Here is an 18445-nt window from a genome sequence, read left to right on the forward strand (position 1 = left end):
TGGCCAGAGGAACAACGGTACACAACACCACACACACACACACACCACAAGATCCACACACTTTTAAATCTCTGGCCTTTACAGTGAACTGTATCACACGACAATGTAAACTACGCTGAGTGTGCGGGGGAGACCCCAGTGGCGTTTCACCCTAAACACACTTTACACTTTATTTAGGGGGAAAAATTTGTCATATTAGGATTACCGGAAAAACAACCTCATCAGCCCATGTGTATTACGTCCCATAAATTGTGTTCTGTTATCATTTTTACTATTTTTGCTGCATGAAAAACCCGAGTTTCCGGGGAGGGGGAGGGGGAGAGAGAGAGAGAGAGAGAGAGAGAGAGAGAGAGAGAGAGAGAGAGAGAGAGAGAGAGAGAGAGAGAACTTACTATACTCGCCTGAGACCGATCAACTGGGCCACAAAGTGAAACATTCCCAAAAAGTTCCTTGCGGGAACTTTATCACGGCGTGTGTGGTAGTGATTATACACCAATGAGCCAAAACATTATGACCAGCGAATCGTTATGCAAATCGAAGCAACTGCAGTTGAACTACGGCACGTGCGCGGATCGGGACACGGTATAAAAAACACCTGTCACTGAGCTCAGTTAATCAGTGTTACTCTTGTTCTTCAGATGGAAAAGGCAGCAGTCTTAAGCGAGTTTGACAAAGGCCAAATTGTAATGGCCAGACGACTGGGTCAGAGAATATCCGAAACGGCATGGCTGGTGGGCTGCTCACGGTCAGCCATGGTTACTACATACCGAAAGTGGTCCGAGCAGGGGGAATCCATGAACCGCCGGCAGCGAGGTGTTCAACGACCATGGCTCATCGATGCTCGAGGTGAACGAAGGCTCTCCCGGATGGTACGTGGCAACAGAAGGGCTACTGTGGCGCAACTCACCGGTAATTGGAATGCTGGTGACGGGAATAATGTGTCACAACACACAATACATCGAACCCTGCTGAAAATAGGGCTGCGTAGCCGCAGGCCGCTCCGAGTCCGTATGCTAACCACGGTTCACCGGCGACAGCGCCTACAATGGGCACGGAAGCATCGAAACTGGACCTTGAGTGATTGGAAGAAGGTTGACTGGTCTGATGAATCACGTTTCCTGTTGCGCTATGTGGACGGCTGGGTACGTGTGCGTCGTTTATCTGGGGAAGTGATGGCACCTGGATGAACCATGGGACGAAAACAAGCCGGTGGCGGCGGTGTCATACTTTGGGCGATATTCTGCTGGGATACCCTGGGTCCAGTCGTGCCAGGCACTCTGACGTCTACCGTCTACCTAAACATCATTGCTGTCTTTCTCCCCCCAGTCTTCAGTCTCCTCTCCCTCTCTATCTGCTTGCCAGCGTATACCCCTCAGGTCAAAATTTAATAGTTCCAAATTAAGTTCGCTCACATTTCGGTCTTTCAATCTAGCGATCAACCCACGCAAACGTAATTTTTTTTTAAGGTCCTAGCCACTGAAATCTCAAGAAACTAGGTGGCAGGACCTGCCAGAGTAAATTACAACTACTGGGTACCTGGTCTGCCTCCACAGGGCGAAGAAGTGTGGGCAACGTCGGGCCTCAGCACGGGTCTGGCGGCTAAATGGCCAGAAGAACAAGGTACACGACATCACACACCTCAAGATCCATATACTTCTAAATCTCTGGCCTTTACAGTGAACTGTATCACACCACAATGTAAACTACGTGGAGATGGGGGAAACCCCTGGTGCCGTTTGACCCTAAACACACTTTACATCATTGCTGACCAGGTACAGCCCTTTCATGGCAACAGTCTTCCCCTCTGGCGGTGCCGTCTTTCAGCAGGATAATGTGCTATGCCACACCGCCCGGATTGTTCGAGACTGGTTCGCGGAACATGAGGATGACTTCCAGGTATTGCCCTGGCGTCCAAATTCCCAGACATCAACCCCATCGAGCATCTGTGGTTTGTATTGAAACAGCAACTCCTATCTGCGGCGTCTCAACCACGGACCTTAAAGGATCTGCTGGTTACGTGTTGGTACCAGATACTACAAGACACATTTAGAAATCTTTTAGCGTACATGCCTCGCCGGGTAAGAGCTGTTTTCGCTGCACGTGGAGGACCAACATCATATTAGGTAGGTGGTCATAATGTTTTGGCTCACCGGTGTATGGTGGTGAATCCAGGTGGTGATTATAAACCGCTGTGCTACATACGAGGACACTATATTTAGGAAGGTAGAAAAATATTCAGGTTTTCAATCATTGAACGGAACGGGAACATTATTTTCGAGGTGCATTGTCAGTGCCCTGTCACCACAGGGCACTGTTAATGTTGATGCACTCCCCACATATAACACACAAAAAGAAATCGTCTTCAGCTAACGAAAGTTCTGCGTCAAGAGACAGCGAGCACAAGGTAAAAGGCCGTTAAGAAAAGTCACAGATTAGTTATTAGGTGACAATTCTCCTAGTCACGACATCTTGTGACATGTTATGCGTACCTTTTCCAGATGAAACCATAATTTAAATAAAAGTACAGTCAAGATTTAAATAGTTAAAATATCGAGATAAGCACCTAGTGAATTAGGTACCTTTAAAAATTTTTCCCCTAAAAATTTAGACAATTGTTTTAAACAGTTGTATTCAATCATTTTCGCTCATAATCGTACATGTAGTTGTTTGCAGAAGTGTATGTTCACAAATCGATTTGCCTGTTGTGTGAGCTGAAAAACCTTACTCCCTCCGCCAGAGATCAGTCACTACAGTCTAGTGAAGAAGGCTTTTAGAAATTCCTCCAGTGGACAAGAAATGAATGCAAGACCTCTACAAACCAGTGGCAGGCGAAAATGTATGGTACCGACTAGGCTGCCCCGATGGAGCTTCAGGAGATCGGTAGGCAATAAATCCCATTCCTCTTCGAAGGCTACAATGAACGACGGGAATTATTGCCTCCATAACTACATATCAGCTACATGATTTCAACTCACATGGGGTTTTCTTGAGAGACATTTGGCGACTTACAATTTGCTTCCATTTCAAGTTTAAGATATGTTAGACATTCTCTGGATGCCTCCACTTTCTAGAAATTCACCAAGCAACTAAGTTCTATAGGGAAGTCCGTTACCGTTAGGGTTATCATACAATACCGGATTTAACTATTTGTCCCCGGAATTTCCTGAATTTTAGAATGCGCCTCCAGAAACATGACTCTCGCAAACTGCAAACATAACATATTTGAGACTATTACTGTTTCCTAGTCAACTCTGTGCACTTCACATAACGAGCTCTCCAAATAGTCAACGATGATATATTCGCTTACCACTACTATGCTACATTGGTGTGAACCTGAGTGGCAGGAGTAGGGTATGGAAAACGTGGCCTGCAAATTCAAAACAAACTGTTCTTCAAAAACAAGTTTTTCCAGTATTGCTCTGCTTTCAAACGCCTTTGTTTTTGTGAACAAATTAACTTTTTAAAAATGCCATTACGTCGCCGAAAGCTTAATCAGCTATTCAGCCATTCACTTATCTTTTAAATAAATGGCAGAGTAATTTTTTATGTCATTTGTTTGAAAGGGGTGTAATAACCGTGCACCTCGTTGTGAAAGTAAATTTTGTTCCGCTCTCAAAAACATTAAGCCATTGTATTATCTAAGCAGTACTGGTGCAGAAGAACATAAGAGAGAGAAAAGAAAGGATATTCCTCCTAACTTAATATAATAATTTTTTTTATTTTTATAATCTATTTATTTAATTAATTTCATTTTAAAAATATAACAATATTAAAATTATTGAATAATATTATAGCATAACCATTATTTAATTTGTTTAATTATTACTTAAATTCATAATTTCATTTATTTTATAATAATTATTATTATATAAATGAAAAATAAATTATTAATCAATTAATTAATAATAATAATTTTCTGAAGAAATGCTTCCACAAATACAGAATGGAATGTGCTTATTTTCCATGTGTATTCTTTATGTTGAAGCCATTTTATCTCCAGATTTGAAGAGTAAAAATGGTAAACCAATTTCATCGTAGAAAAACTACAGTATACACAGGGCAATAAGATTTCATCTCTATCTCGTCAGGCAATGGATTAAATTCTTGAAGCTATGGAGGGGAAGTGCGCTTTCAATTGTCATTTCTCAGCCCATCTGCCTAACTTTTATAGATGCTGCTGAAGTAGCATACTGTCATTGCGAATACCAGTGCCATTTGCAAGTTCTTACCTTTGTGAAATTGGATTTTCGGCATTGACAGTCATTAAATTTAAGTACAGATCAAAATTAAGTTTTGAAAAAGAAATACGTTGTCGCCATTTCGAAAATAACGCCTAGGTTTGATGACTTATACAATAAAAAGCAAGCACAAACACCACAGTAATGTTTTTAAGAATAAAATAATATCCCGATATTTCATGTATTAATAACTATTTTAGTAACATTTTAAAAATAACAATTATTTTAGTAACATATTAAAAATAACAATTATTGTAGTAAAATATTAAAAATAAGAAATTGCACAATTATAGATGCTTTACTTCAAACGAGGCCCCGGGAAAATTTTACAGGTCAAGAGGGGCGTGGGCGCAGAAAGTTTGCTGCATTACATGATAAAAACTCACACTTAATCGACACTTAAACCGACATACTGAAATGCAAGCAGCTTTTTCGCAATTTCTTAATAAGCAATTAGTTAAACGTCCCATTTTGGAAAATTAAACGGCATCTGAATGAAGCTGTATTTATAAATTTAAAAAGTTAAGAAGGTAAACCAGAATTTACTTTATATTTTATTATTCAGTATCAACTCTAAGAATACGCATTGTCTTCATAAAGAACACATGAAGAAAGTGACAATTCTAATTTTAGACAGAATATCGGTAACTTCCTCCTTTAGTTTCAAAAATACACTTTATCTAATATCAGGGGTGTATTCGGGGGTGGACAGAGGGGGCATATGCCCCTTAACCAAAAATTTGAAACTAAAGAAAAAGAACACAGGAGGTGTTCTAAAAAAACTTAAAAAAGCCTGGTTGCCATGCTTAGATGTCCCCTTAAGATGATACCTGGATACGCCACTGCCTAACATGCTGACTACCCTGCGTAATGGAGGCATATTTAGGTAACTGTGAGGTGTTCAACAGAACTTGCCTTCGGAAAAAGAGATTTAATAAGTATAAACAGTACAAAAAATTAAGTGTATTTAAAAATTAGTTTAAAATTAAGATTTTAATTTTACCGAATTGTACCTTTGGTACAATTCGGATCCGGGGATGAATATAATTTTTTGGCCCAAAATTATTTAGAATTATTTTAATTTTGGTATTTAACATGCAATAGATAAACATACTGTATTTAATAAAACGTGATATATACGAGCAGGTTTTACTATACATATACTGTTTTACTTCATATTTAAATATTTTTCTTTTTTTTAACAAAAATGTAAAATAAATATGGTGTATTCAAATAAGATGTGACAAAATTAAACACTAAAAACAAAATTAATTTTAAATTGCTTTTTCTTGTGTTGTATGAAGGGTGCAGCTAGCACCTCTTCATCATTGTTTGTCAGTTTGCACAATTCTTATACATATATAGTATAAGATAGTATAGTATAGTATTGTTTTCGCTTTATCGTTTTGTAGTTTAAATTTCCATTTATTTATTTTTCATTATTTTTTGTAATATAAATACTTTTTTGTCCGAATATATATATATATATATATAAAGAAAAGTTGAGGGCCCCTTTAGCAGCTGAAGCCCGGTGCTGCGACTAAGGTGACAAGGCAGTAATCATTGCAAATGGTTCATCATTTAAAATTAGGAGGAAAATTTTATGTTATGATATAATTATGACTAAACACAATGTTAAGAAATTATCAAAAACAAATATACAGAAATTTGTCGTATATTTACCAAGTTTCTATTGTAAAACGAGACGGATTATTTATTCCAAACGACAGATCGAAAAATGGAATAAGACACGACGGCTGTACAGCAACTTTTAATTATGAGAAAAGAAACATGACCAGCCCATCTGAACAAAATTTGCTTCCTTTTTTTACATTATCCAAAAGTTTCACTATATGTCTATATGTCTTAATAGCGGAGATGTTGGAACCCCCTGGTGCCGTTTGACTTGAACACACTTAATATTTAAAGATACGCACCACAAATAATAGTTTAGTACATTTAATTACTAGATATGAAGTGAAAGGTATGCCTGTATAAGCAACTTACATTCTGAAGTGCTTTGTCTTTTTCTTCAAGTTTACTGTTGGCCTGGGAAAGGTTTTCTTGTACCTGGTCCAATTCATTTTCTATAGATTGGATCTTTTTTTGTAGTGCTCGTACTTCCTCTTCTGCCTGAAATTAAAAGGAAAAAATATAATTACAGTTAGTTAACAGCTAATTTTAAATAAACTGTTATTTCAAGGTTAATTAAAACCAGTCAAGTAATGTAGCGCACTGAGTATATTACCTAACTTTAATGTTTGTAAAATGTATACATTTTTTTCTTAATTAATTATATTTTTTGTAAAGCACAGTATTTCTAATTTTATTCTAAACGGATGCGCTATGGAATTTAACGAAAATGGGTTGAATATAATCCGACACTTGCCTGAAATAAATAAATAATTAAATAATCCGATATGTATGTATGAAATATCAGATTTCGGTGTGCCTGATTTTCAGGAAATTTGGAAGAATGATTAGAAAATTTGTTCACTGGGAGTCGAGTTGTTTCATATTGATGGACCAACATGCCAAAGCTCATAACAAGCGCTTATGCATTTATGAAAGAGCCAAAAAAAAAAGAAGAAAAAAAAAGAAAAGGTTTATAAATTAGTGGGAACAGGATCAGAAAGGTGTTCCTTTTTAACTGAGAGGTCCTCCATGTAAAAAAATATTAAGTATATAATTTTTATTAAATTTAGACTCAACATTATCAGGTGCGTTAGCATAATGTCCGTTCGTCAGCTTGTAATAACTGACTCCTAATGAGCGGATTTTGATTAAATTTTTTAAACTTTTAAAAAAGTTTTGTGGAGCCATTCCAAATTTAATTAAAATCGATCAACAGAAATCCGGCACTTATTATTTCTTTTTTTCTCTTTCGCATGTAATAATTGGACTTCCATTGGATGCATTTTCATGAAATTTTATATTTGAACCTCTTAAAGAGATTTGTAGCGGCATTCCAAAATCATTAAAATCAGAACAATAAAAATCTGATAATTATTTCTTTGTCCGTCCGTCCACAAGTAATAACTCGACTCTCAGTGGATAGAATTTTATGAAATTTTATATTTGGACCTTTTAGAAAGATTTGTCGAGCCTTCCCAAATTTCATTAAAATCGATTACTTATTATTTATTTCCTTAATACATATCACATGGGTAATATGGATATTATGCGAAGCACTGGATATTATGCTTCTTGCCATGCGCTTGGTTGTGAGAATGAACAAGGAATTTGAGAGCATGCGAAAAGCGAAATTTTCTCGGTTTGCGCATAAAGTCATTGCTTTTTGCTATGAATCATGTATTATTACTACTTGCTAATGTGCTTGAAATGTAACGTACTGCGTACATTAACTAACTTGTTTTATTATTTAGATCGGTACATTTCTGATTATTTAGACGCAGTACGACATTTAAAAAAAAAATAACTGGAAAACCGACTATTATTGTTTCATTCATGTTATTCAATTTAACAGAACATCAACAGAAGTGTACAGGATAATAAAAAAGTTTAGATTGCAAACAACCGGTTGTCAAAAAGAAATAATGCGACAATAATGCGTGTAACTTCATTCTTTCTTGTTTCTGAAATGAGTATCAACTTTGTGCATATCTTTGATATTAAAGCTGATATTAAAGAATCATTAGCTTTCAGTTTTGAAGATTGAATTCAAATTTTCCTAAAATAAAACTGTACAGTAATAATCTTTTACTCTTAAGTTTCAGGCTTCCCTTCGATTCATATGTAACATGAATAGAGATCTTTTCATTTGTCAACAATAAATCTTTATTTTGTTTTTGTAAAATAATTTAAAACCCAGTGAGGTTTTGAAATACACTACTCGACAAAATTAACAGAACACGTAGAAAATGTAGTGTAACCCGTGCAGCTTGCGATGAAGTGGGACAAAATTTGATAAGGTAGTGTACCATAGAATAAAAATGAAATGAGGAGACAGCGAGAAACTTCGGACAGCTATAAGGGATATATACATAGAGGTTGTATAAGAATTACCAAAAAAAAAAAAAAAAGGGTCACATTACAGAAGTCGATACAAAATGCTCCAAAATATGGTCACATCACATCAGCACGGCGTATAATCGCCTGCAATGGCTAAACACGCCTGACAACGGTGAACCATGCTCGACATAGGGTATCTATGAGATTTTGTGGCAACAAACCCCATTCTTCCAACAGCACAGACCTTAGCTCACCAAGTGACCGAAGAATTGGCTGTCGGTGTGCAGTGCGACCCACACCTGAGTTCTTGTGATCGTGCTGGCCACGGTCGTTGTATATAGCAGCAGTAGTGGCAAATGACGCAAGAAAGCAAGCTTATATAACATCAACCCCCTCCCACACACCGTTACCCTCCAAGAATTTATTCAAACCATCCAATTCCACAATAACAGATGGAAGCCTATTCCAACAATCAACCATTCGCTGGCTGATGGCACACTTCCACATATCCAGCGACCATCCTTCCTGAGCTTAAATTTATGCTCTCTAATGTGTGTAGTCAGCACGAGAAAGGATGCTATTAATGTTTAGCTTACTTAATCAAATCGCCTTAAACATCTCAATAACATCACCCTGCAGATGCCTATCTCCAGACGCTACACTTTGCAGAATTGAAGCCTTTCTAGGTTAGAGCACACTTTTTGTTCCATTTATGAATCTGATTGCTCTTCTCTGCACCCATTCCAGCAGATCTACATCCTTCGCACATCTCCAGTCCACAAGGAGCTCCACTAAATCATGGATGCTCTCATAATTATGGCTAAGGGTTGCTCACCTCCTTTGCTGCCTACATTAATATGATTGGTAGATCCCATTCACCCCAGGTGCCTTTTTTATGTTCAGCTTCAACAATATCTCATCCACTTTCCTTTCGGTTATCACAAAATCATTTAGCTCTCAGATGGAGTTTCATAAATTCTGACATTTCCTCCCTTAAAGGATTCCTCATTTGTGAATGTAGAGGCAAAATATCTACTCATTTTGTCATAAAACTGAGCAGGGTCAGCAACAGTTAACCCATTGACATCAAGTGCCCCAATGTGATTCACCCCTTCCTTCTACTGTTAATAAAAGCATAGAAGACTTTGCTGCATTTCTTTGCATTCTTCGCCAGAGACTTCTCATAATCTGCCTTATTTGCCTAACCTCTGTTGTGACTTGATTACACCCTAATTTATATCTACCACAGACTTCTGTGTCAGCTGATAATTTATATGCATGCTATGCACTTTTCTTCTCTGCTACGTGTCTCAATAGTTCATCTGACATTCCTTGAACAGTATTACTTGGTTAGTATGAAAAGCCTAGTAGCTTCTTTGATTACCTTCCTGAATGTTTCCCATTTAGAATTTTCTGTTGGTAATAACATCAGTAAATCCCACTGTATATAATTTAAAAACTGCCAGAGACTATTGTAGACACCCTTACAAAAGCAAAAGCCTTTTCTCTTTATCGTTGACAGCAGTTATGTCTTTAATTAAATTCTATATTAGGACACTGTCATCGCTACCATCCAGTGGATCTTTTACCTGCAGATTCTTAATGCATGTATCACTGCATGAATCACTGCTGATAAACAAACTAAGAGTATTGCTGTAGAAAAGCCATCCAAGAAATCCACAAATGCCTTGTTAGTGTGTGAGTGACCAACGTACAAATTCCAGTCGACATCTGGAAAGTTAAATTCCCCGATTATAATTTTGATTTACTGGCCCACTCCATTTTTCTGTATAGCTGTTTGGTGTACTAATCACAGTCATTAGGCCTATAACACATTCCTCCTCTCAGTTTTTTTCCCAGTGATCGCGGCAATGCATCCAGTTACCCACGTTGACTGGATGCACTGCCTTACATTTAATATGCTTCTCAACTAAGAGCATAACCCCCTTCACTCCACCTGTCCTGCCTATCCTTCCTGTATAGAGTGTACTCCCCATATTCAAATTCAGCATCACTTATGTCTGAGTGACACTAATGTCTCCGCTCTCACTACAATGTCTGCATTTGATGATTTAATGAGTACTTCAAGTACATCAAATTTATTTACAATGCTCGTAGCATGATGATACTACGAGAGCCAAAAATGATATCCAAATCTTTGTGAGTGGGGAGCCGGTGCAAAAGGTGACCTCTCATACTGATCTTGGCCTCACCTGGGACGTTGGGCTCACATTTCAGCCTCACTTTGCCAGGATGAGGCAGAAGACGTACGCTGCTCTTTGGGCAGTGCGTCAAGAGCTCGTTGGTGTGCATCAGCCAGCGCTGCTTGTTCGGCACATCCTGAGGTGTATTACGCCGATTCCTCTCTATGCTTCGGAAATTTGGTCATCTGCCCCTGCCTCATACCTTCAGAAGTATCTTAGTTTAGAGTACTGGTTGCTTAGATGGATGAACAGGGTGGTAGGCCACCCCCTAACTATCTCCAGATCTATCCTACAAGCAAATCTAGGCACCACTCCTTGGAGACATATCATCATGACAAAAAATGTTCTCACGCTTGCACGGCTTATAACGAGGCGAATTGATGCTCCATCAGTATCCGCATTAATCTCTGGCCCGAGGAGGGCAAGAGGGAAGCACCCCGACTCCTGTCTCCCTCTACGTCTTACTCTGTCAAACATTGATTCCCTGAGGAACATGTTTCCAGCCAATTGTCTTCGGATCTTCAATAAATTTAGGATCCACCCTGAAAAGTTCTGTGAAGACAAGCCCTACAGGAAGGAAATCCTCAAGAACTGTTACCAGATTATGAACTTATAATACTCCCCTTCTCCTGGACTTTTTTTTTTTTTTTTAACTTGCCTATTTGTATATGGCAAAGACTTTCTGTTTTCATGTAATCATGTATATTACTCTATATTTTGTACATTATTGTTTATTTAACCCTGTAAAAGTCTCGGGTCGAGCACGAATGTACCCTTGTTTATTGTACATTGTGTTCCTCGCACCTTAGTCTGTATTCACACCCTTCTGGCACAGAGCCGTCCCGGGGTGACCCAAGGTTTCTTGGGAAATAAACTGATTTTAATAATAAAAATAATAATGATAACCGACAGCAGGGCCTGAAATCCCCGACACATCACTTTCCACGCTGTTGCATTTTCCAAAAGAAGCACTGCAAGAATCACCTCCACATCTGCCTGCGGCTATACTTAATCTGTTAGTCTGTGTATCTCCCCCCAAACTAGCATTTTCCAACCCACTTATCACTGCCTCGATAGCATGAGCAAATATTCTTACATCTCTTCTATTTAAGTGCATCCAATCCCTATAAAAATAGTCTCTCCTGTTAACAAGCCGAGAAAAATTCTACCCCATGAGCCTTGCACATTCTCTCCAGGACCAAATTGATTGACAAGGCTCTTAACATGTCCTCCCTTCTATCGTGTCTGCACAGAATTGAAGACACTTTCAAATTTAATCCTCAGTCTTCAGTTTCTAGCTATTCGTGCAGCACTTGAGTTCTATGTGCAGTGGCGTTGCCGTGCATGAAAAGAAAATCTGGGCCAATCGCACCCCTAGAAAGTTGCGCATAGGATTTGAGGATCTGTTCTCGATACCTCTAAGCAGTTACAATACCCTTATCAAAAACATGAAGAGGGGTGTGGCCGTTGATTCTGCCCCACACAAGAACACCGCCTCCACCGTAAGTGTCCCTTTCTCTGATGTTGGAGAGATAGTAATGCATTCCTCGTTGTGGCCAGATAAAACACCATCTAGAATCAGTTTGTGGGCTAAAACAGGACTCATCAGAGAACAGAACTGTACTCCATTTGTGAGAGCCAAGTCACATGTTCATGGCACCAGTTTCGACGAGCTCTGTGATTTGGGATTAATGGGATACAAACCACTGGCTTCTATGTGTAGAGTCCACTTGAATTGAATCTTCTTAACACAGTCCGGTTGGAAATGTTTTCACCTGTGACCGCAGTAGCCTCAAGGGACAGTTGATGACAGGACACCATAGGGTCCCGTCTTGATGTTAGAGCCAGATAGCGGTCTGTTCTGGTTGACGTGGCTGGCCAGGGTCGCACGAGGGCTACCTTCGTGCGACCCTGGCCAGCTCTTCTTGTAATGGTCCCATTGTGCTGTCACGACACTGCGTGACACATTAAATGAATATGCCACCTCCGCCTGCGACAGCTTGGCTTCATGTCTTCCGCCCTACCATCTCAAAGAATCATTTAAACGACGATGACCTGCCATCCTCAATACTGGAGATGTGGCTATCCCACTGAGCAAGCCATAAAACGATGTGGTCGCAACCCTTGTTTTTATAGGCATGAATAATTTGCATAATGTGTGGCTCTGTAAGGTGGTAGATCGATTTATATTGGATACTTAGAATTTGCATGACAGAATGCCTATTATATCAAATATTTACGTTCGGCGACACTTCACAATAAAATATTCATGAAAAGCATTTTTTTCTATTAATTTTTTCGAGCAGTGTAGTTTCAAATTTCGAAATTATTTTTCAAGTTCATTTCACCGGAATTAATATATGTATTATCTACTAATATATGGATTTTCTTAATGAATAAATCAAGTGAATTTGGCTTTTTTTGAATTAGATAATATATAATATAAAAAATCAGCATAAATGTTGCATAACATCGATCAGTATATTCTTGGTATTTGAAATGGACATTCTGTACGAGTTTAACAACTTTTCTGTAATATTCAAGTTAAAATTCAGTTGAATGATATGCTGCACATCTATTCAGGGAGTCGACATAAGAGCAAAGCTCACTTATCTGCACTCACTGTTTGAAATAGAGCCAGTTTTCAGTTTATATTTGAGATATTGATAGCACTCAGTAATCGTACTTGCAAACCTGCCACAAACGTATAAAGTCAAAATGATAAAATTGTTATCCTCCTTCTCTTCCATTTTAATTGATAGAGAGATTGTTAAAATGCTATTAATGATCTTCCATTGACAACTTCTTGCGTACCTGACCTTATTCCTTCATTTTTATTAAAGTGCCCGGTGTTTAACTGATTGACTCCTTAACAGATGTTTTTAGTAGATGCCTTTCTACTAAAAACATCTGGTTATCTCTACTAAAAATATCTGTTAAAATATCTTACTACTGGTTTTATATTCTGTCATGGTCACTTCACAAAAAAAGTTTCTAGACTATGTCAACTTAAAGACTGGCAGTCGATTTCCATCCCTCTTCTTTTCTTAAACTTTTGCAAAAGATTATGCTTCCAGTCTAATCTCTCAAATTCTTCCCCATCACTCTTCTCGAATTCATTATGGTAGGAAGGATGTTTCAACTATTTCAAATCTTCTTTCTATTACTTTTTTGGCAACTGGGCCTACACAATTTGATCTTATTTATTTAGATGTTTCTTCTGCTTTGAATCGGTTAATCCTAACTCCCTGACTGAACCTCTCTCAGATTATTACTAATATATATCATGACACTTTTCAAACCTCTAAGGTTATATTCGCTAGCATTCCACAGTGGGGTACCTCGTGTTCTCTCATTTTCCCTCTTATTAGATTTGTTTACCAACTATTGTCTATGCAGATGACACTGAAGTTTGGTGTATTTATGGATCCACTGAGGAATTCTTCAAGAAGTAGTGTAAGAAAAACAATGTTTTCATTATTTCTGCTATACAAATAATTCAAGACTTCTTTTTAGCATTTGGACTTTCCCTTAGCCCTCTCATTTATCGATCTCGAAGATTTTAATTCCTTCCATTTTTACAAGCATCTGTTCAATCAGACTGCAGAATGTCCAGGTGCACTGGGATCTGGGAATTTTCTTTGACTCTAGACTTCTATTTAAATCACATTTGCTGAAATCCATAGTTAATACCGTTCAAGCTTTTTGGATACTTAAGCAGCAGTAAATCCATATTTCACAACATCCTAACATTATGAAATACGTGAAAGCTCACCTCCTTCTTATTACGCTCTGTAGTTCTGCAATCTGGTCAGCAGTCAACTCCAACATTAAGCTGTTGCTTGGGGCAGAGAAACTTATAATAAAATAATCCCTACAATATACATTCCTAATCAAAATAATAGAAATTAAGTGTTTACTTTTGTTCGCAAAACATTTAATTCGATCGATTCTTACATCTATTTTGGATAAAACTTTTTGGGTAAAAATCATCTATCTATTTTGATCTATGATGATATCTAATCATCATCTAATTTGGATATAAGCTTTTATGCTTTTCGAAAAAAAAAAAAAAAAAAGGCCTAAGTGCTTTCTAAGCCCACTGCGCAACATGATTTTTTTTCATTGAATAGGTTCTTTCCATACTCTTCTCTCAAATTCATAAACAGGCTTGCTTGATACCTGAATAATCACGCTATTAGCAAAATTCTATTCTTAACCTATATTGCTCTTCTGTTATTGTCATGATTTATTTTACTTTAAAATGTAATTTTTATATGCTTTATTTGTTTCTATATGTGTTGTTCACAGTTTAAATGAAGAATTAACTTTATATGCTCTGTTGTTTCTAAAAGAAAGCCCCTTTGGCCTGCGTTCCATTCAGTGCAGGTCCATACACATGTTTACATGTTGGTTGTTGTAATTTATATGATTTGGAGATCATTAAACTGATATCATATTATATTAAATTATTAAATAGAACCAAAAGTGTTAAATGGAACTATATGAACATAATTTCAACTTCTTTCAATACAGAGAACAATGGGGCTATTTCGTCTTTTTTCAAGGTAGAAAATCGAAATATCATCAGCCATTTTCAATCCACTGCAGAAGGAAGGCCTCTCCAGCAACTTTCCAGTTCCTTCTGTTTTGCAATGGCCATCCATTTACTACTCATGAACTCGTGAATTTCATCTGTCCATCTCCGTTGTTATCTTCCAGTTTTCTCTTAGTTCTTCTTGGTTACCATTCTGTTATTTTCTTAGCCCATCTGTCATCATGTCTTCGAGCTATGTGTCCTGCCCAAGACCATTTCAGTTCTTTTGATAAGAATGTCCTTTATTTGTGTTTGCTACCTGGTCCACGTGTTTCTCTTCTTATCTAACAGTTTGATTCCTAATATAATTGGTTTCATTCTTCGCTGTATAGTTTTCAGCTTCTCTTCCATTCTTTTGGTGGGTGCCCAAGTTTCACTTCCATAAATCATGGTGGGAGTATACCTTGGTTCATTATTTTACGTTTCAGACAAATTGGGCTATTGCTCCTCGGTATGATTATATTTCCTGAAAGCTATCCGTCCGAAATTTATTCTTCTCTTGACTTCCAGCCATTTATCACTATTACAGCTAATGACTTGTCCCAGAAAAGTATATGAATCCACGTTTTCAATTACTGCTTCTTCAATGATTATATACGTTTCTGTGGCATACTTGTTCATCATTACTTTTGTTTTAGTCATATCCATCTTTAGTCCGAAATCCTTACTAACTAAAAATTTCTCTCCAAAGGGCACGGCTACCGTACTTTTCACAGCTTTTTTTAATGCTGAAAAGGTGAACTGAAGAGATCGACAACTTCGTTTTCCTATTCTGCAAGAAAACTATTTCCAGGCTAACGCTTGAGCATTTGTGAGCGGAACTGATTAATCCGAAAACAAGAATAATTTCGCTCTTTCAGATAACATTTGCCACTGCTGTAGCCTTGAACCAAGAGTTCAGCGTGCTGTTTTATTAGTAACAACACATGCTAAGCTACTGAGTTCTCTTTGTGAAATCAAATGAAATGTGGAATTCCTGTTTTCTTTTGCTGTGAGACGATAAGTAATATCTTCTAGTAGTGAATCTGTATTTTTTTTCAGCATCAATTGGTTAGAATGTCTTCATAACCTTATTGTTCTTCCCAGTTTGCGCAACGGTGACGTTGGAACTTGTAGCCCTTCTCTAGTGGTAGATGGCTAAGATTAGGGTTCTGAATTCATTTCGCAGAAATACAACTCGATCCATGCAGCGTCGATGTGTCGTGTCTATAAATCCTGTCTGTTATAAGACCGACTTGTCTTTTACGAGATGAAAAAATTCATGAAAAACTCTTGAGGGGAACCAAAGGCCTCCAACTGAGAACAGCTAATTGTTTGAGTCACCCAAGGGTTCCGAACTTGAACCTTTTCAAACGGGGTGACAAATACAAATGCTATTACTACTGTCCTGCCACTGAGGGATGGTAATTTGGATGTCTGGATATTAAATGTGGTTTTTGCTTTTGCTGTAGTAATAATCAGCGCCGTAATCGTTGTGACAACCCATATCTGAATTATAAACGTCATGGAATATCGTTTACCTTTAAGTCATTGACCCAGGTTTATTGCACAAGAAATATGGCCCATATGTGGAGCCCTGCCTTTTATCCAAATCGCCAAGTTTCATCCAAAGCATAAGGGATATGCAGTTTTTAGTACAAGAATGTCAAAAATTCTTTTGAAAGTGCATAACAAATAATACAGTAACTTCATCTCTAACAATTTAGACGTAACGGAAAATGCCGAGCCTGTATTTCTGAAATCAGTTTCATGATATTAAATATACTTTTCTTTTCTTTTCCTTTCTGATACAAAATTCGTGTGGACTAACGTGATTAAAAATGTCCAATTACCAAATGAAGATATTTCATTATTTAATAGAAATACACAAAAGAGTGTTCATGTACATAACTCTTTTTGAGGAAATCAGTATTTCTGTCATTTGGCAAACACTCACCAAGGCTGAAAAAAAGTGGTAAATGAAAACACTTGAAAGTTCCAGCCCTTTCATCTTGTATTACAGCAGCATACTTGTTCAGTAATAATAACAATAAAAAAAAACATACCCATGTGAATGAGGCAGGGTTTCTGATTGTGTCAGAATAAACTTGGAAATTTATATTAAAATTTATTAATTTCGGTTCGCAAGTTAAAAAAAAATTGATGATTAAATTCTGAGACAGGAAATCACGTAAATTTCGATAACTATGGTTGAAATGAAATGTCAGAACAAATCTTGTTATTCATCAGTTCTCTTCGGTTAGAAACTATGCTTCTGGTGAGTGAGAATTACACCTATTAAAGTTCTAGGCGGGGCGGGGAGGGTGCATGACAAAAGAAGATCCGATGTGCTTAAAAGGAACTGATATTTATCCCAATTTCTAGAGGGGTGATGGTCCTAGATTTTATATTACTCTTCTGATAAGATTCACACGGAGTTTGAACTACGCATATTTAATTTCAGTTACAATTTAAACACAAATTATTAAGGGGTAATTATTAGCCAACGGTTCCTTCTTACTGTTCATTAATAATTAATATGGAACATCCGAACTCTACGACAGCATTTCATTTTTCTTTATAACTTTTTAAATTAAGTTCTAATTATACGTATTCAAAATTATGCTGATTTGTATTTTCAGAAATTGCACATCATTCGCTCACTAAAAAGCTGTACATATATACATACAAAAGCTGTATAAGAAAATGTAAAGGTGTACATATATAAATATAAAAGCTGTATAAGAAAATGTAAAGCTGTACATATATACATACAAAAGCTGTATAAGAAAATGTAAAGCTGTACATATATAAATACAAAAGCTGTATAAGAAAATGTAAAGCTGTATATATATATATATATATTCATTCATACGTCTTTAATAATTTATATTTTACGAACAAACTCTGATGATTTCCGAATATGATCAGTTTCAAAAGCTCGTCGTGAAGGTTTTCTTTTTTCGAACCAAATAAACGAAGCACGGGGAAGACTCTATGAATAACTTCTAATGCTAAAATTAGCATCGGAATGGTAGTGGAGCAAGCAGAGAAGGAGACAGAGAGAGGAGCAAGTACGCCAAATAGGGTAGTGAATGGCTGGCACACTTTCAGGATGGTAAGCATATGGTTCGAATAACAGATAGGCTGTTGTATCCCAATTTTTAAAGTATTGGAATCTTCTGAAACTCGGTATTTTTTGATAATTTATTGGGATATCATAGGGATAATTTAACACTGCTTTTCAGAAAACAGTCTAACATTCAGTGTTATATTTTTGTGTAAGAATTACAATGAGCAGCCAAATCACCGCATAAGCCTGAGAAAAGTTTTAAGAAAATTTTTTTCCCTGAAAAATCTACTTTTTCCAGAAAAAAAAAAAAACACCGAATTTCTATCTCTCATTAAGTTAGCTTTATCTAATACATAAGTAATGAATCATTAAAATAAAAGCC

At 37.1% G+C, this 18445-nt stretch overlaps 1 protein-coding gene across 9 annotated transcripts in view; it reads right to left on the minus strand.

The window, feature by feature from the left end:
• Positions 1-18445, minus strand: part of LOC150086964 (tropomyosin) — a 207041-nt gene that overhangs the window by 185967 nt on the left and 2629 nt on the right. For all 9 annotated transcript variants that reach the window (XM_090372858.1, XM_090372857.1, XM_090372855.1 and 6 more), the window contains exon 2: positions 6246-6371. In XM_090372858.1, coding sequence (XP_090228984.1) covers positions 6246-6371 — 126 coding nt within the window. The remainder of the gene's footprint in view (positions 1-6245; positions 6372-18445) is intronic.

The sequence above is a fragment of the Mastigoproctus giganteus genome, chromosome 4 (genome assembly GCF_048544385.1).
Source record: "Mastigoproctus giganteus isolate SK-2022 chromosome 4, ASM4854438v1, whole genome shotgun sequence".
Lineage (NCBI taxonomy): Eukaryota > Metazoa > Arthropoda > Arachnida > Uropygi > Thelyphonidae > Mastigoproctus > Mastigoproctus giganteus.